A 26,658-nucleotide genomic window follows, 5' to 3' on the forward strand; every position below is an offset into this window, starting at 1 on the left:
GATTAACACACTGTATTCTTGGTTACAGCAAGAAAGTTCTATCATTTACTAACTTACAGGGGGTAAAAGACTATACCATTGTCTATGACTATGACTAAGCAAACACTATATGAATTTATCTTAAAGCTTTAACTTTCTAAGATCGGCTCTTACAATGACCTTAGTCTCGGAAAGTCTTTCTCCCATGGGATGACTGGGATATTTTCCTGAATAAGGAGTGACTGCAGAGCTTCCTCTGTTTGATCAACACGGGCATGCTCACAAAGTACATGTGTATTGAAGTGACTTTAGCTGCAGGTGGAAGCTCCATGCAACTGTTGTTAAGGTTCTGCATTTGTCCAGAAACGGTTTCATAAGCTTTATGACCTTAGTCTTGGAAAGTCTTTCTCCCGTAGGGCGACTGGGATCTTCTCCTGAACAAGATCAAACACAGATGCTTAGGGTGCAACAGGAGCTTCCAATTGCGCTGGGACAAACAAACCTGGGCTGCCATCATCGTCCCATATTTGTCCGGGGATGCCCTGCTTCTGTTGTGGAACCTTCCCCTCAAGAGGCTTGGTGATTATGATAGAGTAACAAGCTATTCATCATACAGCTACGAGCTTCCTAGCCAAGGGGTGTGCGCTCCTGCTTTGGTGGCTTGACCCTGATCACCCTATCCGAGCTCAGCTGCAGGACCTGCTTCATCTTATTCAAAACTGGTTCTGAGCAGACCCCATCGAGCACATAGTGGAAAAGGTCACAATCAACGTGGTGCTGGCTGGAATGCCAGAAGAGTTCCATGACGAGTTCCTTCATCATGATATTGACTCACTGTACACCTTGGCACAAAGGTTGGAGGGCTCCCAGGCTGCTTGGAGGCAGGGTGGAACCTTTGGAATCAATCTCATCCTGCCAGGCCTTCTGCCCAGGGCAATCATTGCCCCTTGTTGCTTCAACTGTGGGTCCAGGCCCAAGCAAATCATGTTTCCCTGGCCCAGCCACCCAAGGTTCCTGACATTGCTGTTGTGAACCTTTCTGGCGAGGCTCTGTGTAGAAGACGCTGCCAAGGGTATTCCGGCACCGGTGCCAAGCCCAGGTGCTTCTGATGTGATCAGACCAACCATCTCATCATGGAATGTCGCCTCTCTCCTGCTCAGTCCATGGAGGTTGGCATGGCTGAGGTGTGCTGTTCTCAGATCCCCTCAACATCACTGAAGAAGGGTGGTTTCAGGGTCTCTGTGACATTAGTGGGCCGGGAGATCCCCGCCTTATTGGACTTGGGTAATGACCTCTGTGTTGTCAGACGTGACTGGCTCCGAAGGACTCCCCTTCTGACACTGAGCATGTGAGCATATGCTGCATCCATGGAGATGTTAAGGACTATGAGTCAGTGTTGCTTCCTCTGAAATATAAGGGATGGAACTTTAAAGTCTGGACTGCCATTTCAGATTCCTGTCCTTGGCCCTTGCTGCTTGGAATACCCTCTTTCCTTGGGTCTTGGCCAAATTTGGGGCGCCGGGCCTCGGGCCCCCTGACGCCTTGGATGGAGGGGAGGGGCTGGTGGATGTCGGAGTTGGCCTTGAGGTCCGCTTGTAAATTGAACCCGATCTCTCCAGTGGGGGTGGAAGGGTCTCCTTGGATTTCCTTGAGCGACTGGCTTGCCCTTCTACCTCTTCAGAGGCAGTTGCTGAACCAGCCCCCTGGAGCACACCTGCTTGTGAGTAGACAGATTTTGTGCATTTGCAGCATGCCAATAGGTCGCTGGAGTATGCGTTTAAGCAAACTCATGCTGCTATTGACTCCAATTATCAGAAGTGCTAGCATCAAGACCCCGCACTTTCTCCAGAAAATCGGTTTCCTTTATCAGGTGATTTCCGAACGTGTAGGGGGGTGGGCTAGTTGAGCAGCTGGTCGTCCCAGCGGAGTGTAGGGAAATTGTTTTGCAGTTGGCACATGCTCACGTCTTGGGTGGTCACCTTGGCGCCGAAAGAACTAAGGGCCGAATCTCAAAGCGGTTTTATTGGCTGAATATGGGCAGGGATTTCAAGCAGTTCTGCAGGTCCTGCCCTGACTACCAGGTCGCCTCTGCTTATAAACCTCCTCGTGCTCCCCATTCCCCCATGCCTATTTTAGACGTTCCCTTTCATTGGTTTGGGTAAGATATTGTTGGCCCTGTCCCTAAGAGTAAGAATGGGTATCAGTACAACTAAGGGCCGAATCTCAAAGCGGTTTTATTGGCTGAATATGGGCAGGGATGTCAAGCAGTTCTGCAGGTCCTGCCCTGACTACCAGGTCGCCTCTGCTTATAAACCTCCTCGTGCTCCCCATTCCCCCATGCCTATTTTAGACGTTCCCTTTCATCGGTTTGGGTAAGATATTGTTGGCCCTGTCCCTAAGAGTAAGAATGGGTATCAGTACATTCTTGTGCTGGTTGAGTACGTGATGCAATATCCTGAAATGGCTGCTCTCCAGAAAGCCAATTCCTCCTCTGTTGCAAAGGCTCTGTGTGAGATCTTTACTCATATTGGCATCCCTAGTGAAATTTTAACTGACCAGGACATGCCTTTTACTTCCCGCTTAATGAAACAGCTGTGTGATGGCCTTGCCATTAAGAAATTGAGCACTACCATCCACAGTTGAATGGCCTGACAGGGATATTTAATAAGACTTTGACACAGATCATCAGGTGAGTTGCTCATGACGACCCAACGTCCTGGGGCTCTATTCTGCCTTCCCCTATGTTTGCAGTATGGGAATCCCCACAGGTGTCCACCGGCTTGAGTCCCTTTGAGGTGCTGTTTGGTAGGTGTCCACGGGGCGTGTTGGATGTTGTTCGTGAAGAATGGACGGTAATCTGGATGAAGGCTAATAGACCAAACTTTGTGGATTGGGTCGTTTCGCTGCAGGATCAGATTTCTAAACTTTATTTGATCACTGTGGAGCACCAGCAACGTTAACATGAAACCCAGAAGCGCCTTTATGATCGGCGGTGTAAGCTATGTGAATTCAAACCTGGCGATCACGTATTGGTTCTGATCCCTTCTGACCCACATAAGTTTCTAACAAAATGGCAGGGGCCTGCCGTAGTTGAGCAGCATATGGGGCTGGTGAATTACAAGGTCAAGATGCCAGGCTGGTGGAGGACGGTACAGATTTTGCATATTAATCTCTTGAAGGAGTGGTGTGACCCACAGGGGGTTTGCACGTCCTTGGCTGCTGTCTCTCAGACGGATGTTGCCATTGGTGACGATTTCACTGACTCACAGAAAACCAAGTTGTTTTCTTTGATAGGACGGAATACTGATGTTTTTTCTGCCCTGCCGGGCCTCACTCGTCTTTTGGGAAATAAAATCACTACTGATCATGGTGTTAAGGTGCAGATGCACCCGTTTCGGATCCTGGAGGCGTAGCGAAATGTTGTGCGCATCGAGGTTAGGCAGATGCTAGCATTGGCTGTTATTTGAGAAAGTAAAAGTGACTGGTGTAGTCCTATCATATTAGTCCCAAAACTGGATGGTTCAATTTGGTTCTGTATCGATTTCAGACTCTTGAATAAGGTCTCCAATTTTGATGCATATCCAATGCCTCTTGTTTGAATTGTTGGAAAAACTGGGTCAGGCATCCCATATCTCTATGCTAGATCTCAAAAAAGGATACTGGCAGGTGCATCTTGAAGCTTCCAGTTGAGAGAAAATGGCATTTGCCACCCCTGATGGTCTTTACAAATTTAATAGCCTCTACCTTTCCAGAGTTTGATGGATCAGATCTTGCACCCCCATTCCGAATATTCTGGGGCGTATCTTGATGATGTCATGATTTTCAGTAATGATTGGCACACACATTTGGAGCGGCTTAAGGCTGTTCTTGACAGCTTGATGCAGGCTGGTTTGACTGCTATCCCTAAGAAATGTAGGTTGGGTATGTCGGAAACACATTACCTGGGTTATTCTACAGGCAGGGGTTTGGTTTGGCCTCAGCTGAAAAAGGTTGGTGAGGTGCTTGCTTACCCCTGTTCTGAAACACAGAAACAGGTTTGCACATTCCTGGGGCTTGCCAGTTATTATAGGATGTTCATTCCTGATTTTGCGAATAGGGCTTCTCCTCTTTCTGATCTTATGAGGGGCAGGAAGAACCGCTGTGTTTTCCGGTCAGACGATTGTGAATGGTTCTTCTGTGATTTGAAAACTGCTTTGTCTTCATACCCAGTTTTAAGGAATCCTGACTTCTCTACAGACGGATGCTAGTGCGTTTGGTGTAGGGGCTAACCTGTCTTAGGTTTTTGATGGTGCGGAGCGCCCTATCACGTTTTTGAGTAGGAAATTGCATCCAAGTGAGAGTAATTACTCGACAATTGAGAAGGAGTGTTTGGAAATCAACTGGGCTGTGGAGCTCCCTGTTATTATTTATGGGGTCATAAGTTTACCTTGGTGACCAATCACACTCCTCTTCAGTGGCTCTACTGGCAGAAGGATACCAACCCCTGTCTCATGAGATGGTTCTTGAGCTTGCAGCCGTTTAATTTTATTGTCCGTCATTGTCCTGGCCCTGCGTAAATCAATGTGGATGTATTGTCACACCTGTCCAAGCCCAGTTTTGAGGTTTGCTTAATTCACAAAGATGTGAACAAAACTGAGGGAGGGGGTGTAAACGTGGCCTCAAGGGGATGTGGCCACTCCTCAGAAACCCCCTCTTAAGCAGTGAATCAATTGGAAACAAACACAGCTTTTCATCTTCTCTTTGCGGGATCAGCTGCTAGCCTGCTTCTTACTGCAAGATTCGAACATTTAAAAGACCACGCCGCGGCTGTCCTAGTGTGTCACTGCCTTGTCTCTCTTCTCCCACACTCCTTCTGCTCCGGTCAGGGCACCCGTGCTGCCATGTCCGTTTGAAGAGGAAGATTTTGTGTGTTCTTTTGACCAGGAGGTGGAGCTGAAGCAGCCGGTTCGACAGTTGAGATTTGTGTTTGTTTCACCTGTTCTGAAATAAAGTTTTTGTCTTTTGGAAAAACCCTGAGTGCTCCTGTGCAGCTTTGTGACCCAAGCGTGACAGGATGTACTGTATGAATGTTAGAATGGACATGTTAGAAGGAGATCTAGGCTTCAGAGACCCCAAAGTAAGTCAAGGAGATTGGGAAAAGGAAATTACAAAACCTAACTTCTAATTATAATGAGGGCTAAGAGAAGAACCAATGCTGCCTGTAAAATTTCTATATCAATTCAGAAATGGGAAAAACTTATCAAACTTACCATGGTAGGCAAAGCAACTCCTGTGACTGTGCATACCATCTTAACTGCACTGCCATAGCAAATGTAACCATCCCGCAATGGAAACTCTCCAGTGTCAGAAGTATCCTCATTAACTGAAAAAATAAACCATTTAATTGTACTTTAGCCTGAAGATAATATGATCTGTTTCTAAGAGCAAACAATTCAATAGGTTGAGGTGCTATCCGTTTACTTAAAAAATATTAACAGAGCTTCACACACACACTTTTTTAATTCTAGCAATTTATAAGAAGGTTAAAGGCCACAATTGTCTTGCTTCTTACAGTTGATGGTATCCTTTCATTTGCTGTGTGAAAGAAAGAAAAATGTTTTACCAATGGAGTGGACAGATAGTTGAGCTCACTTGATCCGAAAAGTTAATTAATTTGGGATTTCATTTCAGGAGACTAAGGCTGAAATGCAGCAGCACTAATGACTGCACTACCAACAAGCCTGCTTCAAAAAGCCAAGCCTCACAAATACTGTACAAACATGTCCTGAGGGCACATACCCCAACATCATCTTTAGACAAGAATTGAACAGAATCCTCATTTGTAATTTCCATTTTTCTTCTCATTCAGAACCAGGTGAGCACAGGCTCAGTTGTGCTTTGCAGACTTGACTACATCTCAGCTGAAATAGTATTGGGTTTTAGTATAGTAAAAGTATAGTTTAGTATTAGTATTAGTATAGTAAAACTAAATTTCACTCTGCAACCAGAAAACCGATGAGTTGCTACCTCTAGATGAGCTAAGAGCATCTTAACTCTTGTGCCAGAAGGAGTAATGCTTTTCCCTATGGAGATGCAGATGACACAGCAAATAGCCTAACTGAGGAAAGCATTGCACACCACAGGTAAAGGATCACACAGCAAAGAGGAAGAGTGTACTGCAATGCAAGAAGAATCCTCCACTTGAACTAAAGACAGCAATAAAGCAACATCTCCACACAACATCACACGTCACCATTAAAAACTATTTATCTGTGCCAAGATAAATTAGAATGTTAAAAAATTAGTAAACAGCCAGCCTCTCAATGTTATATGTTTGTCTACTCTGTCTGCATTCTGTCTTATATGTCAACATATATATGCAGTTATCATATTTCTATAATCCGTGTGTTTCTCAATAAGTTGTATTAATCTGTTTCTTAAAATGAGTGTGCCTCAGTTACCTTCCAAGAAGTTTAACAGCTGGAGACCTGCTTCCTACAACAGAGAAAGGTAAGGTGTATAAAGTAGGAGCCTTCTGGACCTAAGCTGGATCCTCAGAGTAGGAACAACAAGTCTGTGGTCAGAATTCATAAAGTGGTCACTTCTGTTTTGCAGGCACCTCCAGAATCTGCCCACGAGGATGTGATCACTCTCCTTCAACGCACCACCAGTACTGGAGTACCAAGTCCAACAATGAAGCGCAGGTTGCTGGAACCAGGATCCAGCAATCCACAGCCTCTGACCTTTTACAAAGTCAAGGAACATGGAGCCACTTTCACCACAGTTGCCAGATCCATGGGGACAGACACAATCCTCATAAATAGCATTGTCAGTGGAAGCGGTTGCATTGAAATCACCCATGACCAGAGGAGTGTCACCTCGCAGACATCCACCAACCAATGAGTGAAGCTGCAAATAAAATGTCTCCCTCACCAAGACATCATTTACCGTGGTTGGAACATATGCTGAGACAACAGACAAGGCACCCAGAGAGTGCCATAATCTGAGTTTCATAATACACTTGTTGAAAAGAGTAACATCGGACACCATCGGAAGGAGCCAATCCTCCACAGCAACAGCTACTCCTTAAGTATGACAGCCATCAGAGTGACCAGACCAATAAAAGGTGTACCCACCTACAGAGATCTGGTCAGTCCTAGGTCTGCACACCTCAGAGAGTTCCGCCACTGAGATGCGGAGTTTATGAAGCTCCTCCGACGGCAGAGGAAGATGATCATCATGCTGTAGAGACAAGACGTTCCACGTGCATACTCATATGGGCCACCTCAAATTGGGATCAAAGTGCTGCCGTGCAACAGGCGATGCCACAGCACCACACCAGTTCTAATCCCCAACAGGCCTGACCTCACTGGCTCTCTGATGGTTTTGATTCTTCTGGGGAATGATGATCCAAAGGGCTTTCCCACATACCCTTCATAATGCAAGCAGACAACCTATGGGCGGCTGCAGCACAGCTATTCCCGCAGAGAGCATAAAGGAGTCCTGCCTGTTGTTTCAGAGCTGCATGAAGTTTTTTTTATGGTGGCTGGAGTGCCAATCCTGCCACCAACTCCAAAGATTTCTCTGCAAGCTGGAGGACACATTTGTAGGGTGGAGGCAGTTTAACGTCATACCCAGGACATAATAATAATAATAATAATATAGTATTTTTATATAGTGCCTTTCCCGTACTCAAGGTGCTTACCCAGCCAGACTCCAAGATCAGGCTGTTTCTAATGAGTTTCCTTGCAGTTTGTGTGAGGAACTTATAGATTTGGGTACGACTGCCGATCCTAATGTGATATGGGAGACTTTCCATGACAATGCCCTGAAGCTTGTTGAGGGTTGTGTTGGTGTTGCCAGTGTTCCCAGAAGGAGATGTTTCATCTCACAGGGCACCCTGGATATCATAGAAAGGTGTCACAGTGCACAGCTTGATGGCAACTACAGTCTGTACCGGGAACTAAGAATGACGGCTGTGAGGGCTCTGAGGGTAGAAAAGGACGTATTTGTTAGAGGAATCTGTGAGCAACTGACACACCATCTATAGTCTAATCTCCTGCTTACAGAGGAATCAAAGCATTACAAACATCTAAATCTGTTCCTTGGGGGTTCTCAGTAAGGTAGGATGATGGAACGGTCCTTATGGATGACACTGCAATTGTGACCTGATGGGCTGGCTGCATTTGAGCAGCTGTTTTAAGGATCATTTTGGCTAGGACGTTAGACATCTTTGGTTCCGCGGTTCTTGAGGCTGATACTCTAATTAGCTGTGAACCACCCAATCTCACTAAGATTTCATAGGTGGTGAACCAGCTGAAGTTATTGAAAGCTGAGGGGACCTGTGGTATCCAGGGTGAACTTCTCCAGTTTGGTGATAAGGCTGTCCTCCTTGCATTGCAAGCAATCTTTGCTTCCATTTCAGAGATGAGTGTCATCACAACTAATTTTAAAATGGGACTTGTCATCCCTACTACAGAGTAATAACACTGCCCTGTGGGACATCCTCAGACTTCACAGGAGCCCCCAGAAGTTAACGTAAATCATGGCCGGCCTGTACACTGGTACTGGGAGTGCTGTGCAGAGTGGAGGCACAACCTCTGCGTTTTTCCCAGTTGATTCTGGGGTTTGTCAGGGGTATGTTCTTGCTCCTACTCTGTTCAATGCTTGCATGGACTGGTTGTTGGGCAATGTCATGGGGTCCAGCAGCTGTGGGACATTTGTTGGTGAAGAAAGAATCACTGATCTTGACTTTGCCAACAATGCTGTGATCTTCATGGAGTCAATGGAATCTCTGATCAGGGCTCTCAAGAGACTGAATGAGTAATCTGAGTGTCTAGGCTTGTGAATCTCCTGAATAAAAGCCAAGATCCAGGTCTTAAATTACCTTTTGAGCACAGCCATCAGCAGTGTGTCTGTCTGTGGAGAGAATGTCAACCTTGTCGCGAGATTTACTTACCTAGGCAGCGAAATTCATGTCTCTGGTAAGTCTTCCTATGAAGTCAGTAGATTTGTAGTAGAATTTATAGTAGAATTGGGAGAGCGTGAGGGGTCATGAGGTCACTGGAAAGGGGTGTGTGGCGCTCCTAATATCTCTGCAAAATGATGATGGTACAAGTCTTTAGAATCTTGGTGCTTCCTGTTTTGCTATATGGCTGTGTGACATGGATGCTATCAAGTGACCTGAGACTGGACTATTTGAGGAAGCCTTGGGTACCGCTGGTTTGAATTTGTGTCAAACGTGAGGTTGCTCAGTGAGTCCCGAATGAGGCACTTTAACTGCATTTTGAGGGAGCATCAGTTATGGCATTATAGTTGTGTGGCACAATTCCCTGAAGGTAATGTGGCTCACAGGACCCTCATTGTTAAGAACCTGAGTGGCTGGATCAGGCCAAGGGGTCACCCACATAATACCTGGCTGCGTCAGACAGATGGTCATTTCCGGTGGGTCGGACTGGATCATGTGTAGTGTAGTGGGCGCGGCAACACCCTGTACCAGTGCATGTGCCCCAACCTGAAGTGACCTGACTTTACTGAATTATTTATTTACTACCAGCATGGCCAAAGACAAGACTGATAAATAAATTAACCAGGTTAAATTCCTCCTCTTCCCACATTATTATGAATGCCCCTGGATGGAAAAGTTAAAACTCATCTACAGTATATCTACCTATATCAGTAACAGAAAGTTTGAATAAAATTTGCAGGTTTATGAAGAAGGCATAAATGACAAACAGGAGGCCCATCAGTGGGGGGTTTGGTTTGGGAATTTGAGACAAAACTGATTAGTTGAAAATTCACAGACTTGGTAACTTTCACTAACTCATGCTTGGCAAATCTTGAGTTGACACTTAACCTATCAAGCACTACATCCGCCTGTGGGAGAAATAAATGGAGTACTTATGATAAGCTACACAAACATAAGGAGAAATACTACACAGTCAGGATACAATTTGAAAGCATGATTCTGAAACTGAGGGTGGGGAGGTTTGGACTGTAAATTGTCTCTAAATCCAAGAAGGAGAAAAACTCTGACTTGGATCTAATAAAAACAACTTTATTCTTTCATATTGTTGTGGTATGAAATTTTGTATATAAGTTGATAAATATTTTGTATGTCTTTATTTGTAACTTGGATATTAATGTTATATCATTGATAAGAAAAGCAATGGTTTGATGGTTAAGGACCTCCAGGGTTGGGGGAAGTGCCTAAAACCAGTTTGGTAGGTGATTGTCTGCAGGGCTCTCTCAATCAATCCCGCATGGCGGCCAACTGCCTAGCTGGCAAGCTTCATCTTAACAAATGGTATTGGGGGAGGTGTGAAACCATTGTGTCGCACCAGAATTCTATTGGTCTAAAGTTGCTTGAAACCATTAAGTATCATGACACCCTATTGGCTGTAGGGTTTGAACAGAGAACCTATAAATGTGCTTGCTTTACCCCTCCCTCTCTCTCTTATACAATCTGATGTATCTCAAACACCATGAACTGAAAAGGACAACACAATGAAGAGCACAGCTTGGCAGCCATATTGAGACAGGCATGCGGCCTGTTCTGAAGAAAGCTGACCAAAAATGATGCCTTAACTAGAGACTGTGGCACCCGGCGGGGTTTGTTGCCCGGCTGGGATGCCCAGGAGGAGCGGAGGAGGGCTTGTGCCTCCTCCAGGACACGAGGGGGCATCCTCCCTGGTTGCCTTGGGGACCACGGGTACAGAGCTTTGAAGCTCTACCCTGTAGGGGCCCGTGGTCACCTCCAGGGGGTGCCCCGATGCCTTTGGAGCCCTGGACCGCAGTACTTCCGCCACACCCGGAAGTGCTGGGGGGAAGAGGATTGGGGACACCCGGAGGACTTCCAGATGTACCGTCAGAGCTTCCGCCACACAGGGGTGTGGCTACGGAGCCCCTCAGGATGCACCTGGAGTCCTTCCGGGGTGAATAAAAGGGGCCGCTTCCCTCCAGTCGTGGGCAAGAGTCGGGTGGAAGATGACGAAGCTTGGTGGAGAGGAGTGGAGGCGGACCAGAGACTGTGAAAGGCATTGTGCGTGTGGCTAAGGACTTGAGGGGTGATTAGTGCTGCGGCACTGGGTTTGTGCTCACGATAAGTGTAAATAGTAGTTGTGAATAAACGTGTGTGGTTTAAACATCATGTCTACCTGTCTGTGTCCAGGCTGTTCCCCACAAGACATTTTACGTAACAAGGCTGTGTGCCACCTGAAACTACACACCAGCATTTATCAGGTTGTATGGTTGCCATTATTCACTTATACTTTGCTTATTTTTATTATTTATGAATATTATCAATAATACATTATTTAAAGTATAACAACTCCTACTTGTCTTTTGCTATACCTAATTGCCTGAGGTTATAAATGTAGAAGGAAAGGTGGGGAAAAGTTATATACTATAATATGTTATAAACAGTAGTAAGTCTGTAAGATTTGAGGCATTCTGACAAAGGTTACACATACAAAAGGGGAAAGCAGAGTAATACAGAACTCTACCAAATCAAAACACATATGATTTCCATATTTTTACACAATAAAAAGGTCATATGGCCCACATAGTGCTGTTAAGTGTTCAGATTAGTTACACTTTTCCTTGTCTTCTAACTTAACTAAGGATGCTCTTTATACAATGGCAGGTAAACAAAGACAAATATGTTTCCTTACATATAGTTCCTTATCATACCATCTCACAACAGAAAACAGGCACCATTGCATTTTAAAAAGTGTTTAACTAATAAAAGTATGTTAACTTATAAAAACCAATTCATAAAAAATTTAATAAAAATATCCAAACACATTGACTCAGACCTAGCTGGAGACTTAATTACATGAGTCTAGGTAAATATGAGTATATAAGTTTTCCCTTACAATAGACAATGAAAGACACTATATGACATATAACAGAAAGTGCTATACATATCTTTTACAGTATATAAACGTCTATGCGTGGAATTGTGTGTGTCTGTCCAGCCCGGAAGTGAGAGGTGGAGTCGGGGTAAGGGCTCCACCTCTGAGGGAACAGAAAACTCACTTAGCCACTAATAACACAAGCAGGGCCAGCACATTAGCAAAACGAAACCTTAGAAGAAAGAGAAAGTCGCTTAGCTGCTGACATCGGCAAAACGGTATCCTTTTTACTTTTCCTCCCACCGCTAATATACAAGCAAGGTGAGCACATCTGCAAAACAAAATCTCTGAAAAAAGACAGTCGCTTAGTCACTAATGCACAAATAATGCGAGCACGTCAGCAAAATCAAACTTCCCAGGTGAGATATGCCCAGAGTAGTTCCTTTCAATTACCTGACATCTCTACATTTCAATTTTTTTTCTGATGATTTCAATAGTTTCTAGGAACACATGCTTTTTACTGCATGGGCTTACACAGCAAGTATAGATATGAAAGGCTTTCTGTCATACACATCAATCTCATATCTGAATAATGATGTTAAGATACTCTCCAAAGTTCTAGCTAGAAGGATTGAGAAAGTGCTTCCTTCGGTAATATCACAAGACCAAATCAGATTTATTAAAGGCAGATACTTAGTTTACAATCTTCGATGCCTGCTTAATGTGATATATTTACCCATGAAGTCTAACACCACTGAGATATTATTATCATTGGATGCAGACAAAGAATTTGATTTGGTTGAATGGAACTACCTTTTTACTACATCGGACACATTTAGGTTTGGTCCGAACATATGTGCATGGATCAAACTACTGTATACCAGTCCAGAAGCTTCACTTTGTATTAACAACATTATTTAAGACTACTTCAAACTAGAACATGGTACTAGACAAGGATGCCCCCTGTCACCACTGCTATTTGCAATTGCCATTGAGCCATTGGCAGTTCACTTTCTAAATGCTTCTGAGATAAAGTTGATTATCAGAAGGACTTGAACAGAAAATATCACTATATGCAGATGATATGATACTATATACTGTATTTCAGATCCACAGAATACTGTGCCTGCAGTCCAGATAGCACTAGGAGAATTTCAAAAGATTTCTGGACTCAAAATTAATTTGAATAAAAGTGAACTCTCTGGCACACAATATTAGATTGGACACCTGTCCTTTTATCATTGCAGATCAGTTTAAATACCTAGGGGTAAACATCACAAGTAAATATAAAGCTCTTTATCAACAAAATTTTGCTTTCTGCATGGAAAAACCTAAGCAAGACTTGCATAGATGATCTACATTCCTTCTCACTTTAGCAGGAAGAATTAACATTGTCAAGATGAATATCCTTCCTAAGCTTCTTTTTCTATTTCAAAGCATCCCCATATACATTAACAAATCACTTTTAAGAAGTTAGATTCAATCATAACCTCATTTATTTGGAATTCAAAACATCCACGCATCCAAAGGGTGACCCTACAAAGACCTAAGGCAGAACTTGGCATGGTTCTACCTAACTTTCAATTTTATTACTGGGCTGCAAATATACAAGCTATAAAAACCTGGACATTGACACAAATAGATGAACACACACAGGCTTGGTCACAACAGAAATGAAATCATGCAGTACTTCTTTATATGCCTTGCTTTGTGCCCCAGTAAATACAAGTTATCATCAATACACTAACGACCCAATTGTGCTTCATTCACTCAGAATATGGAACCAATGTAGGAAGTACTTCAAGACAGAGAAGCTTTTATCTGTGGCACCTATGCATGATAGCCACTTTTTTCCATCCTCTGAAATGTACGGAGTTTTTAATGTTTGGAAAACATACAAGATTAAATCACTTAGAGCTTTGTACATAGATAATGTCTTTTCATCCTACAAATGATTACACTCCAAATATAACTTTCGATCAAGACCATTTTTCCACTATTTCCAAATTAGAAACATTTGCTAAGCAAAATCTGCCCAATTTTCCTCACCTCCCGCCTACTTCTATTCCGGAAGAAATATTGATCAGTCTTGAGGACTCATACAGTATTTCTGTAATATATGAAAAAATTTAAAGGCCCTTCCTTTCAAAGATCCCAGAGTACAGTTCGAAAAGGATCTCTTACTCAACATTTCAGAAAAGGAGTGGAAGGCAGCCACGCACAGAATTCACTCTAGCTCCATATGTGCAAAGCATACAATTATTCAACTTAAAACCTTTTATCAAGCACATCTGTCTCATTTAAAATTGATCAAAATGTTTCCAGGGTAAGATCCAACCTGCGAATGTTGCAATCGAGTTCCAGCCTCATTGGGCCATATGTTTTTGGTATGCACTAAATTAACATAATTCAGGACCAAAATCTTTAAATTCCTTTTCTGACAGCCTTGGTATCACAATCTCTCCTAATCCATTAACAGATGGGCTTAAAGTGGAGAAGGACAAACAAACTGCAATTGCCTTTATTTCACTATTGGCACATAGACTTATCTTGCTCAACTATAAGAATCCTAGCCTCTTTTAAGTCAGTGGGTAACTGATGTTATATACTATTTGAAATTGGAAAAAATTAAATTCTCACTTACGTAGAGGATCTGTTCAAAACGTTTTAAAACCTGGCAGGATTTAATGAATAACATTTTAGAATAAGCATTTATATTGGGGAAAAGGATTCTCTCCCCATTTTGTCTATTGTTAAAGTTTTACTCTGGCTGTTATCCTTGCTCTCTTTCTCATTGGTGGGGGCTAATTTGAATTTAGTTTTTCAAGTTTGACATATTTGTATGGAATGTTACTTGCTTTTAATAAATTCAATAAAATGTAAAAAAAAAAGTTTTCTCTCACAATTCCTCGCTTTTTGTTTTTTTAGAAGAACCAATTAGTATTGCAATGCTGAGCGATTATAGAAGGGCATAACGGATAAGGGGTCAGCAGGGGCAGGATTACTGGAACTACAAATGAAGTAAAGATTTCAGGTTGGTTTGAGGAATTACAATGGAATATTCAGACTCAGGGAGGGATGGATGAGATGGTGAGTTAACAAATAAGATGCAAAACAAAGAGAAAGTAGAAAACAAAAAAATCAATGCCCCACTATTGTTCTGCTATAGAACAGCAGGGAAGATTTTAAAAATTGCAATGGAATTGGGAGAAGATACAAAAAAAGTATCAACTAAATTGAATGAAGTTAATACAAAAAGCAAATGACAGCAATGGATTCAGAAACCCAACAAACAATTATAACTAACTAATCAACTGACTATTTAAAAAAGGGAGTACAAATCATAACCAAAGTATATTCATAACACATATTCCTTCTTAGATAGATTAGTATCACTAACTAACTCATGGGTACTACTGACATCCACAAATGTACTCCAAAATGACATTTCTTACCCCTCCCATATCCTTATCACCTTCTCTGACCTTTCTTTCTTCTATCAGCTGAGGTTTTGCCAATATTCCTTCACCCAACTCTAAGCTCTGTGGCCTTATGAGAATCTGGCCTTTTAAAGTCTAAAAAAATAAGCACTTCCAGTCCAGAAGCTTCTCTAATCCTTGACCCAGGACATCAAGTCAGAGCTCCATCTAGTGATATTGCAATCCCACCACACACAGATTAAAGTCTCTAGTGTTTCCTAACAAGGCTGATTCTCACAACTTATAACAAAGCGATTTAATATTTAAATATATGCTGCAGAGAACCAAATTAACTAAGTCAAGTCACAGTCAGTTTTCCAGTTTTAAATGACATAAGCAGATAAAATCCCATCTTACCAAGTGTCATTGTGAAAGCTGCCCACTGCCTGGCACTGGCTACAAAAGCCCCTCCTTCCACAGATAGATAGCGAGTGCTGACTGTTTGGGAGCGCAGACGGTTAAAGAGGGACACCTTTGAACCTGAAGAAATGCACACTGAAATAAAACAGATTTCATTCATATATTGCAGGTTTGGATCTCGCTCAGGCATCATTACAAATCCAATCATGTTTTCTGCTCTTGTCAAAAAGGTTTCTACTATTGTACATGTAGTGAATTCTACATCCAAAATGGATTGGACTTAAATGGTTTCTGGCTTCACACACACAAAACAACTAAGCTCAGAAATCTGCAATTTATAAATATTAAGACCTCATTGAATTGCACATCTCAGCCTACATCCATACTACCCACTTTCATTTAAAAATGGTGTTTTTAAACAAAAACTACTGTATCTCTGTCCTTACTCACATTTACACATCATTTACAAAAGAATCTCCATCCACACTAACTAGAAAACACATATGACTTTGGCATTTTCCTTCACTAAGCATGCATGCATCAGCAGAAAAACCCATGAAGGGATATTAACATGGCTGGCAAACAGGATATATCCAGACACTAAGATAAAAATATTTACCTTTTGCACATGTATGTAACATTCAAACTGTACAAAACACAATTTATATGTATACAGGTTAGCAACCCAACAAATGCCATGGAAAGCAACTCCTCTCTGTTCGCTATGTTAGAATATGGTCAACACTCTTCTGTGAAGGGTGACCAATTAGATGATGCAATCAGATGTTGCAATCCAATCAGATGTTGCAATGAGCAGCATCCAGTCAGGGAAGGGCTAGGTAATAAGCACAAAAAAAAAAAAATTAGAGTATTCGTTTTCTGGGGTTAAAAATGCCGGGGTAGTGTGGACAAAAAGAGACTAATGTCTGAATTTTTAAACAAAAACATAGTAGTGTGGACATAGCCTCAGTCTTAAAGGTCACTTAAAGACAAAAGAAGTATGTATAAGCAATGCTACACTGATTAATGTTTGGGGGTGAGATGCATTACTTGGTATATACCAAGGGGTGTCAAAAAAATATATTTACATCACATTCTCAGTTTTCGTGTTGGGATCTATTAATCTATCACAGAGACCACTCATTCTCACCAGGTCAAATTGGAGTCACCAATTAAACCAACAGACATGGGGAGATCATGTAAAATCTACAAACAAAACAAAACAGCTTGAGGAATTGGATCTGCTAACTACCAGTGATGTAAATTATTTAACTGATTCTGAATTAAAGAATCTGTTTAGATAGTAGTAATTATGTGTTATTTAATCAAACAAAAGAGTAAATATATATGAAGGAAGTGAAGGTTTTACTTGTCCTTTCAAGCTTATAAAATAACTAACTTTAACTCTACTAATCCAAAATTGGCCCGTCTTTCAGGCACTTTTACACCTTTAATACTCCTTATTTTTCCAACAACCAACAGCAACTCTGTGTTATTATGCCAATAAAACCTTCAGGGAATGCAGGGGGATTGCAGGTAAAGGGTGTGAGACAAATTGAATCTGCACTTACAGTCGGCATTTTTCATGGACTGCTTCTTCTGGGAGGGTTTTGAAATCACTTTAATCAGTCTACTGTAAAAAGAGCCAATTTCTTGTCCGTTGCCAAAGAAGAGCTTTAAAACCAAGCTGAAATGTTTACGTTTGTCAGAATCTGATATGTACAATGCCTTGGCACATGCAAATTTCTGAAAAGAAATTAAAAGTGTGATATTTCGGTGAGTACATGTCTTCTGTGTCATTCATTTTTATATAAAAAGATTAGAAATACATTTACTCCAACCATATAGCTTCAGGGAGACTATCTTTTATTAATTTAATTTGCCCTTACCCATTCTCTTTTTAATTTCCAGATAGGCAGGAACATTAATCCTCCTCAGATTCATTGTTTTGCTTACATGCATGGGCATGATATATCTTGGATAAATATTGCAATATTTCCAGGTGCCAAACAAAAGATTATACCATCCTATTTTAGCCATTTGTGCAGCATATGAAAGTTCAGATATTTACCTGCCTTTCCAAAAGGAAACAGTGCCTTCATTAAAGTGAACATGATAAGCTTAATTAATTACTTAAAATATAGATAATAAGAGTGCGAAGAACCCAACAAAGCTGTTAATGGTCACAAGTTGATTATAACCAACCTTAGAATCAGAAACATCTTCAAAGTTCATTTTTAATGCTTCCATCTGGCAGCTGCTTGCAATGTCCAGGCCCATGTAACCAGTGACCTGGCAAGAAGATTCACCCAGACCACTTGCTAGATGTTCAGTAAAATGAGAGGAAATGTAACATATTACCTCATATCTTAGCTTATCAGGGGAAGGTTGGAAAATTACATTCTGAAAACAAGTGCATTCATTTCACCAGCCTAAATATTCAAAACACTTGAGACATTGGTTAATACATAAGAGTGGAATAGACATGCACATGCATTCACTGAAGAGTTCCTAGTTTCAATGTCTAGCCTCATTCACAGTTGTCTCCAACCTTGGATCCATGAGGTCTGAAATATTATTTTTATTACATTACTGGTAGAATTTCAGCCTTCAAAATCAACAATTCCTACAAACATGGTTTCCCTTTATTTAGTATGCAATGCTACTGCTGTGTCTTGGCCCCAGCGTCTCAGCACCTGGATGGAGTTTGCTCATTTTCCCCTTATCTGGATTGGTTTTCCTTTAATTGCCTTAGGTTTCCTTGCATATTATATTGATTGGGTACTCTAAAGATGCACAGTATCACTTGGATTGGTGTCCTTTCCATTGCTAGAAACTTTGTTTCCTGGTATGAAGAGAATTGTCTGCAACTTAACATCAGCAAAACCAAGAAACAGGACATTGATATTTGCTGCACCAAACAGACTTTTTGTCTGGTCACTATTCAGGGAGTGGATGTAGAGGTAGTGCACTCTTACAAGCACTTGGTGGGTCCACATTAATGATAGGTTGGACTGGTCTCACAATACAGATGAACTATATAGGAACGGGCAGATCAGGGTATTTTTTTAATTGAAGACTGTGTTCTGTTAATGTGGATAGTGACATCCTTCACATCTTCTACAACTCTGTGATGGCCAGTGTGATTTATTCACTGTGGTGTGCTGGGCTAGTATCATCAATTCAAGAGAAGGCCAGCGAATCAACAGGCTAATTAAAAGGGCAAGCTCTGTTATGGGGCAAATCTGGATTCTCTAGAGGTAGTAGCAAAGGAGTCAAAACACTGAGTGCAGTTATTAACAATGCTTCACATCCTCTCTCTGACACACTAACACTGAGGACTTAAGTCAACAAATTATTCAGCAGAAGTGTGTCAAGAAACAACACTGGGGGCTGCTTTATACCAACGGCAATACACCTATATAATGCCACACTGTGACTGGGACTGCCAATTCAGAAGTTTTCTTTCTCTTTAATTTTCTTGCTTTTTAGTCATTCTGGCTGATGTTCAGACAATAGTTTGCATGAATGTATATTTATTTATCTGTTTATGGATTTATTTATTTAAAGAGCTTCAGTAAAATGCCAAATTTCAGGACAAATAAACTTCTATCAAGAACCTGCCTTTCACATACTGCTGCTTGGACAGACTCTAACCTCTCTATGCCCATATAAATGATCTTACTGAGTTGACGTCTGATCCTGCTCACAAAAAGCAGCAAACTTCAGACAGATTTGTTATCAGTTTTAGAAGTAAAAGATGGATAAAAAGATAAATGGGAGCAAGCAAATAAATGGACATAAAACAACCTAAAAAACAAAGAAATATTTACAAAATATTGCAGTAAAAACATCCCACCATTTAATTGTTCTTGCTTGAGCTTCCAGCCAATTCCACTAAGGTATACACATGGTGGAGGGCAGAAAAACCTATTAGCAGAGTGACATTTATTAGAAACAACAATATTATTAAGCACTGCATCTGATTAATTAATTTTACAAACTGATTTTCTTTAGCAGTATAAAGTCAACTTGTTTTTTACCGTTAACTAAACATTCTAATATAAGCCAACACTTGGTCAGAACTGCTGTCCTCTCAATGCTACTTTATATATACATATTGTTCGTTTAGTTACTATAAATCAGCAGTACAGAATACATGAGAATGAGCTGAAGGTGGTCACAATGTGATTAAAATTATCACAAAGTGAGGCACTCTTCCAAAAACTGTTGGATCCATAAGCATAAAATAACATTAGACATCACACTCTGAGTGTAGGTAATGTTTTACTGACATGTTTTAAATTAAAGATGTTAAGATCAAACGTATATTATGTTTAGAAATCACAGCTCCTTTTTGTGACTATGTCTGCCTTTGTCTTAGTGGAAACACTTCATCAACCGAAAACATGGTAGTTTTTCTTGAAAGACAAAAAATGTACACACCCAATTTTTTTTCAAGACCTTACCAGCATACAAAGACATGGCAAGATATCAGAAGTAAAGGTATTAACAGTAAATCAATTTGCCTCCTCATTACATGTTCTTAATAAAAATGGACGTTTTCAGAAATAGATTTACTTCATTTTAAATGTGGCACCATTAGTTTTGTGGTGTTATAGCCTTCTAATATATAATTACAATAATTATTAAATAAATTTATGTAGTACTTTTCTAACTTACTGAAAGCATTTTACATAGACAGTGGACAACCACTTCAACCACCACCAATATGTACCCTCCAACTGCATGATGAGACGGCAGCCATTTCTACACCAATGCACTCACCACACATCAGCTATTAGGTGGTGAAGGGGTGAGAGAGATAGTTAGTTAGAGACAGGGGATGATTAGGGACCAGAATGGATGAGGCTATGGTGGGCAATTTACACAGGTCATTGGGAAACACCATACTCTTTTTGAAAGGTTTTACCTCTCATCTGAAGCCAGTTTTATAGCACACTGTCCCTGTCACTGCACGGGGGCATTGGGATCCAAACACAAGCCACAGGGTAAACCAACACCCTCCACATTAACTTCACCTCTTCCAGCAGCAGCCCAAACATTTCCTAGATGGTCTCCCATCCAAGTATTGGCTAGACCCACACATGCTTAGCTTCAGGTGGATTACCTTTGGTGAAGTGCAGGTGGTATGATATGGGGTTTGGTTTGTTCTATTGACTTTAAGATAACTGGTTCTATCTATCTACCTATTGTGAATAGCGATAAGGAAGGACAGTTGACCCGACTGGGTTGGAAAGCACTGTATTACTCGGTCAGGAGGCCATAATGGATGGACAGTATAATGGAAGAAGGAACTAGGCTGGAATAGTTAATGTTTCCTATCCCAGTTGGGGCAGTTGGAGTGCAGTGAATGGACTGGGAGAGTTTATGACCCAGTAACCAGTGCCTCCCTGGTCAGCTCCCAGTTTGGACACCCACAGCGTATCATGGGACGTGTAGTCTCAAAGGGCAATCCTGAGTGTCACCAGAGAGCACTGCTGAAAGGAGCTCTCCCTATTTTGGGGAGCTTCTGTCTGACCCTGAAGTGCTTCCCATGGGCTACACCCTGACACCGGAAGCACTCCAGAGTCTTGTATAAAAGGAGTCACCTCACTTCCATTTAGGGAGTCAGAGTCATGAAGCAGAGGATGAAGCTCACCTGGATGAATGGAAGGAGAGTAAGAAAGAGAAAGAAGAAGCAATTGTGCTTGAGGGAGTGCTTAAAATATAACCTGTGTGAAACTATTTGTCAAAATAAATTATTAATTGAACCCAGGACTTGTGTAGTTGTTGTTGTGTTTGGGCTCAGATGGCTCAGTGATGCCCCCTACAGGTCACACTATCTAGTACTGTGTTGGCTCCTGCCATGTTACCATGGCTGATGGGGCCAGCTCCAGCTTCCCATAACACTAAACTGGAATAAGGAGGTTCATAAGATGGAGAAATCTTCCATAAAATGATTTGAGTCATGATGCATCAATAGGATAGACTAATAACAAAGAATCTATAATGCATACAGACATCCAACCATTAATTGTACAAAAATGCACTATCCAGCACAGGATTTCAGGCACCCAGTGGCTATATTGATACAGACAGGGCTACTAACTTACTCCGTGGCATACTCATTCACATGCCCACGTTTATTTACACTATGCCATCTTAAACTTGCTATTTAACACAGAACACATTCTTTGAAATGTGGAAAGTACCTGGAGATTCTGAGTTAAGTCACACAAATAAGTGTACAGATACTGTATATTCCATGATCTTTAACATACCTTTTTTCATTGCCATATGACTTCTGGGCCACCTTTGCATGCAGAATTAGCACTGTCTGATCTTGGCGGACCTGCAGGTATCGTCTGAGGGCATCCCGGCACACAACAGTAGTGTCCAAAATTGTCCTGGGAGTACAGAAATGTTATGGTTCAATAATATGCCAGTGTTTCAAAGGTATTATAAATCAGTTCATACATTTTTGGAATATGCACTTTTATGACTCAGTCAATAATTCAGTTCTTTTTTTCAATCACAGTCATATAACACAGTATGCATGAATGCTAGAAAAAAATGAAGGTTTCATGAAGAAACAGACAATTTTGTTCTGAAGTCCATGGTTCATAAATGCATTTCATTCAGGCTATAGATGGAGCCCTTCCCTGAAACTTTCTTGGCTTGATCATCTGTGGTCATTAATAATAATAATTTTAATAATAATTTTTTGCATTTATATAGCACTTTTCTCACTACTCAAAGCGCTTAGCAATTGCAGGTTAAGGGCCTTGCTTAAGGGCCCAACAGAGCAGAGTCCATATTGGCATTTACGGGATTCGAACCGGCAACCTTCCAATTGCCAGTGCAGATCCCTAGCCTCAGAGCCACCAATGATTCCATAGTCTGCTCAGCATATGCGTGGACCAATCTATTCATACACCTAGCTATTTTTGTTATTTAGGATGTACAGATATCTAGAACTACGAAATTTACAAAGAGTCATAAAACACAAAGGAAAACAAATTATTACTGATAGGTATTACCACAGGTAAAGGTAAGTGTTACTTTGTTTCATACCAAGACTTAAGTTCAATCTTTAACAAACCAGTAGAATCAGAGACTAGGAAACTAGGAATAACACTTACATAACTCTATCATACATTTTATCAGTCAAAAGTGGGCACTAAACAGTGAGAAGGGTTCAATTGCAGGGAATGAGAAAAGCAGGAAGAAAATCTAAAAAATTCAAAATTGTTGTGTGACTCATCCATTATCTACACTTTTGGGCAAACTACTAGGAACACAAGTACACCTGCTTATTCATGCATGTATCTAATCAGCTAATCATGTGCCAGAAGTACAATGCTAAAACTCATGCAGATACATGTCAAGAGCTTCAGTTAATGTTCACATCAAACACCAGAATGTGGAAAAAATGTGATCTCAGTAATATCAACCATGGCAAGATTGTTGGTACCAGATGTGCTGGTTTGAATATTTCTATACACTGCTGATCTCCTGGGATTTTCACACACAACAGTCTTAAGCTTTTCCCATAATGGTGTGAAAAACAGAACAAATCCAGTGAGTAGTGGTTCTGTGGACGGAAATGCCTTGTTGATAACAGAGGTCACAGGAGGATGGTCAGACTAGTTGAAGCTGTCTGAAAGGCTGTTAACTCAAATAACCACTCTGTACAATTATGGTGAGGAGAAAAGCATCTCAGAATGCACAATATGTTAAACCTTGACTCAGATGGGCTACAACAGCAGAAGACCACATCACATTCCACTCCTTTCAGCCAAGAACAAAATCTGAGTCTGCAATGGGCACAGGCTCACCAAAACTGGATAGTTAAAAGACTATAAAAACATAACCTGGGGCCTCATGTATAACGCCATGCGTAGAACTCACACTATAACATGGCATAAGCACAAAAGCGGGAATGTGCGTACGCACAGAAAAATCCAGATGCAGGAATCTGTACGTACGCAAACTTTCACATTCTTCCACTACATAAATCTCGATCAGCGTGAAAAGTAACGCATGTGCACAAGCCTTCTGTCCCGCCCCAACTCCTCCCAGAATTATGCCTCTTTGAATATGCAAATCGATATAAATAGCCTTCTGTGAAAAAACAATGGGAAAAGCATGGGGGAAAATATAAGAATTTCAGCAAATACCAAGTGGAGGCAAAGGAAAAACATACTATTTGTTGGTTTAAACAGTGGTATAATCAACAAAAGGAAGTTGATCGAGTGACAGAGTGTCGGAGAAACTCGAAAGCTCAAGTTCACAAAGTCGCACAGTGCCCGAAATAAAAAAGAAGTTGTTAGATATCAAAGTCGGTGTGAAAAGGCGACTCGTAGTGGACTGTCTGAGTGTCATATGAAAGCTTATTATGGTAGAGAGAAAAAAAATAGGCACACAGTGGGGAAAAAAGCACGAAATGTCAACTTTAATCTCGAAATTTCCACTTTAATCACGTAGTTTATTTTGTCATTAAAGTAGAACATCATAAACTTCATCTTAAAATCATTTATTTTACTAGTTTCTCAAATCCCATCGTAACTAAAGTAGGACGTTAAATGCTTTGTTCTGTAGTTGATCTTCTATGTGCTCTATGTGTGTGAATCACTACGTGCTTCCGTTCTTTCTCTTCCTCCGACAGGACACAAAATTCATTACATTCGTGATATTACAGCTCCCTGAATAATTAAAATACTGAGATATATACGTGATTATCTTTTTCATGATGATAGGAATGAAAGCATGTTATTAAACATGGGAACACGGTGGCGCAGTGATTGTTCATGTCTCACGCAAGAGGCTTGCTGAGCCATGCGCGACCTTCGATGAAATAATTTATTACGGAAGTACTGTCTCTTTCAAACATACTAACCTCCAATTCCTGTCCTTACTTTTCTTTCTCCAAATACCCAATCACCACACAATCAGCTCTGTAATATACGTTAAGCCATTTGTAAGGTTAGAACGCCGATTCTTCAAAACTTTTAAGGAACATTGAAATATCTTCGTAGTACATGTTTAATTATTCTATCCGTCTATCCTTCCAGTGTTGTGTCAGCACCAGCAATAATACAGCGCAAGGCAGGAGCTATCCGTGAACTAGCTAGCGCTGCGGCACCGTGTCCTCACATGTTTAATTATTAACAATATAGATTATTTAAATGAAGTTAAAGTTTTATCTGTATACTATAAGCAACATATTTTGCTGCATTTCATCTTATAAATGATATCGTCATCATACGCGCTTTATAAAGTGGCACAGGTTGTCCAATATTATAACTGTAGTGCAAGTTTACAGTGGGGTAATTGTACTTATAAGTACAAACAGTTCTACAAGGAGCACTTGATGGACTGATTGAGTGCGTTTATAGTTCTTGGGATGAAACTGTTTCTGAACCGCAAGGTCCGTACAGGAAAGACTTTGACGCATTTTGCCATGGCTCGGGCAGCATCTGCTTCATGCTGTATCCCGATAATTCTCTTTCCGATCAGCTGCTGCTGTGATTCCCCACTCAGATACAGTGATATAAATACTCCGAGCGGTGCAGTGAGAGTAATATGGAAGAAGATGATCTGCTGTGGCAACCCTTAACGGGAGCAGCTGAAAGAAGAAGATGCAGTGAGAGTAACAACGCTAAAGCAGTTATGGTATTTGGAATACTATGGCTATTCCCTGGACCATTATATTGCTGCAGGTTAATTACAATCAGATGCATTACACTAATAAACAATATGCAGTTAATTTCAGTGTATTTATAAAGCCGCGTCAGGAATGTGGGTCTAAGAAAGAAAGGGTGACCACACAGGAACAGTAGCACTGCTTTGACGCTGGGTGCCGCCAGTCTGCAAAACCGAGCGGAGAAATTGCGTATGCCAGGGTATGAGGTAGCGTGGAAATGTGTGTGGCAAGTTTAGGTTTTTTACATCGCGATTTGAGCGTGGAAACATTTGTACGCAACATTTCTGTGCATACGCACCGTTTATACATGAGGCCCCTGGTCTGTTGAATCAAAATTTCTGCTGAGACACACAGTATTTGCACCAACACTGTGATTCCATACATACAACCTGCCTTGTATTAACATGCCAGGCTGATGATGGTTGCATAATGGAGTGGGGAATGTTTTTTGTAACACTTTAATACCAATCAATCATCACTTGAATGCACAGCCTATTTGAGATGTGTTGCTGACCCCTTCATGGCCACTGTCTATTGGCTACTTCCAGCATAATTAATGGACCATGTCATAAAGCAAAAGTTGTCCCAAACTTTTTTCATGAATATGACAATGAGTTCAGTGTTGTTCAGTTGCCTTCCCAGTCACAGGACCAAAATCCAATAGAAAACTTTTGGGATGTGGTGGAACAGGAGAGTTGCAGCATGACAAATATGCAGATATTTCATGATGTAATCATGTTCACATGGACCAGAATCTCAAAGGAATGTTCCCACCATCTTGTGAATTCCATTCCATGAAGATTTGAAGCTGTTTTGAGAGAAAAAGGAGGCCCTACCCAGTATTAGTATAGTGGTCTAAAGAATTTGCTGGGTGAGTGTATATTTCCTTTACACATCAGCATTAGGACAGAACAAAATTCCACTGCAGCTCACACATGCTCACTTTTATTGGGTCAGTTTAAAGTTAGAAATTAACCACATCTTTAGGGTATGGATGATAAACCTAAATACTCGGAGAAAGACCCATGCCCTGGGGCTGCAAGGTAGCATGAGAAATATTGACCTTCTACACTACCATGTCACTCCATGTCTGATTCAGAATATTAGAAGAATTGGCAGGGCTTTGGGAATTCCTGCTTTTTAAAACTCAATGATAACAGATGAGCCAATAAAACAGATGCCAAACACTCATGTAGTGCTTGTGAATAGGACACACACAACTCTGCAGCAGTCACCACACTTGGAGAGGGAGAAAGCGCCTCTGTGGTGATCAACTGCCTCAATGAATGAAAACCAT

At 41.2% G+C, this 26,658-nt stretch overlaps 1 protein-coding gene across 1 annotated transcript in view; it reads right to left on the reverse strand.

Annotated features, from left to right (window-relative positions):
- rbpjl (recombination signal binding protein for immunoglobulin kappa J region-like) overlaps positions 1-22,814 on the reverse strand; it is a 50,142-nt gene extending 27,328 nt beyond the window's left edge. The window contains exons 1-7 of the mRNA XM_051932461.1: positions 22,798-22,814; positions 21,937-22,062; positions 19,512-19,582; positions 17,858-17,973; positions 17,224-17,398; positions 15,650-15,787; positions 5,229-5,341 (exon numbers count right to left, since the gene is read on the reverse strand). Of these exons, the coding sequence (XP_051788421.1) occupies positions 5,229-5,341; positions 15,650-15,787; positions 17,224-17,398; positions 17,858-17,973; positions 19,512-19,582; positions 21,937-22,062; positions 22,798-22,814 (756 nt within the window). The remainder of the gene's footprint in view (positions 1-5,228; positions 5,342-15,649; positions 15,788-17,223; positions 17,399-17,857; positions 17,974-19,511; positions 19,583-21,936; positions 22,063-22,797) is intronic.
- Between the last annotated feature and the right edge of the window lie 3,844 nt (positions 22,815-26,658).

Source organism: Erpetoichthys calabaricus, chromosome 10 (genome assembly GCF_900747795.2).
Source record: "Erpetoichthys calabaricus chromosome 10, fErpCal1.3, whole genome shotgun sequence".
In the NCBI taxonomy this organism is placed as follows: domain Eukaryota; kingdom Metazoa; phylum Chordata; class Cladistia; order Polypteriformes; family Polypteridae; genus Erpetoichthys; species Erpetoichthys calabaricus.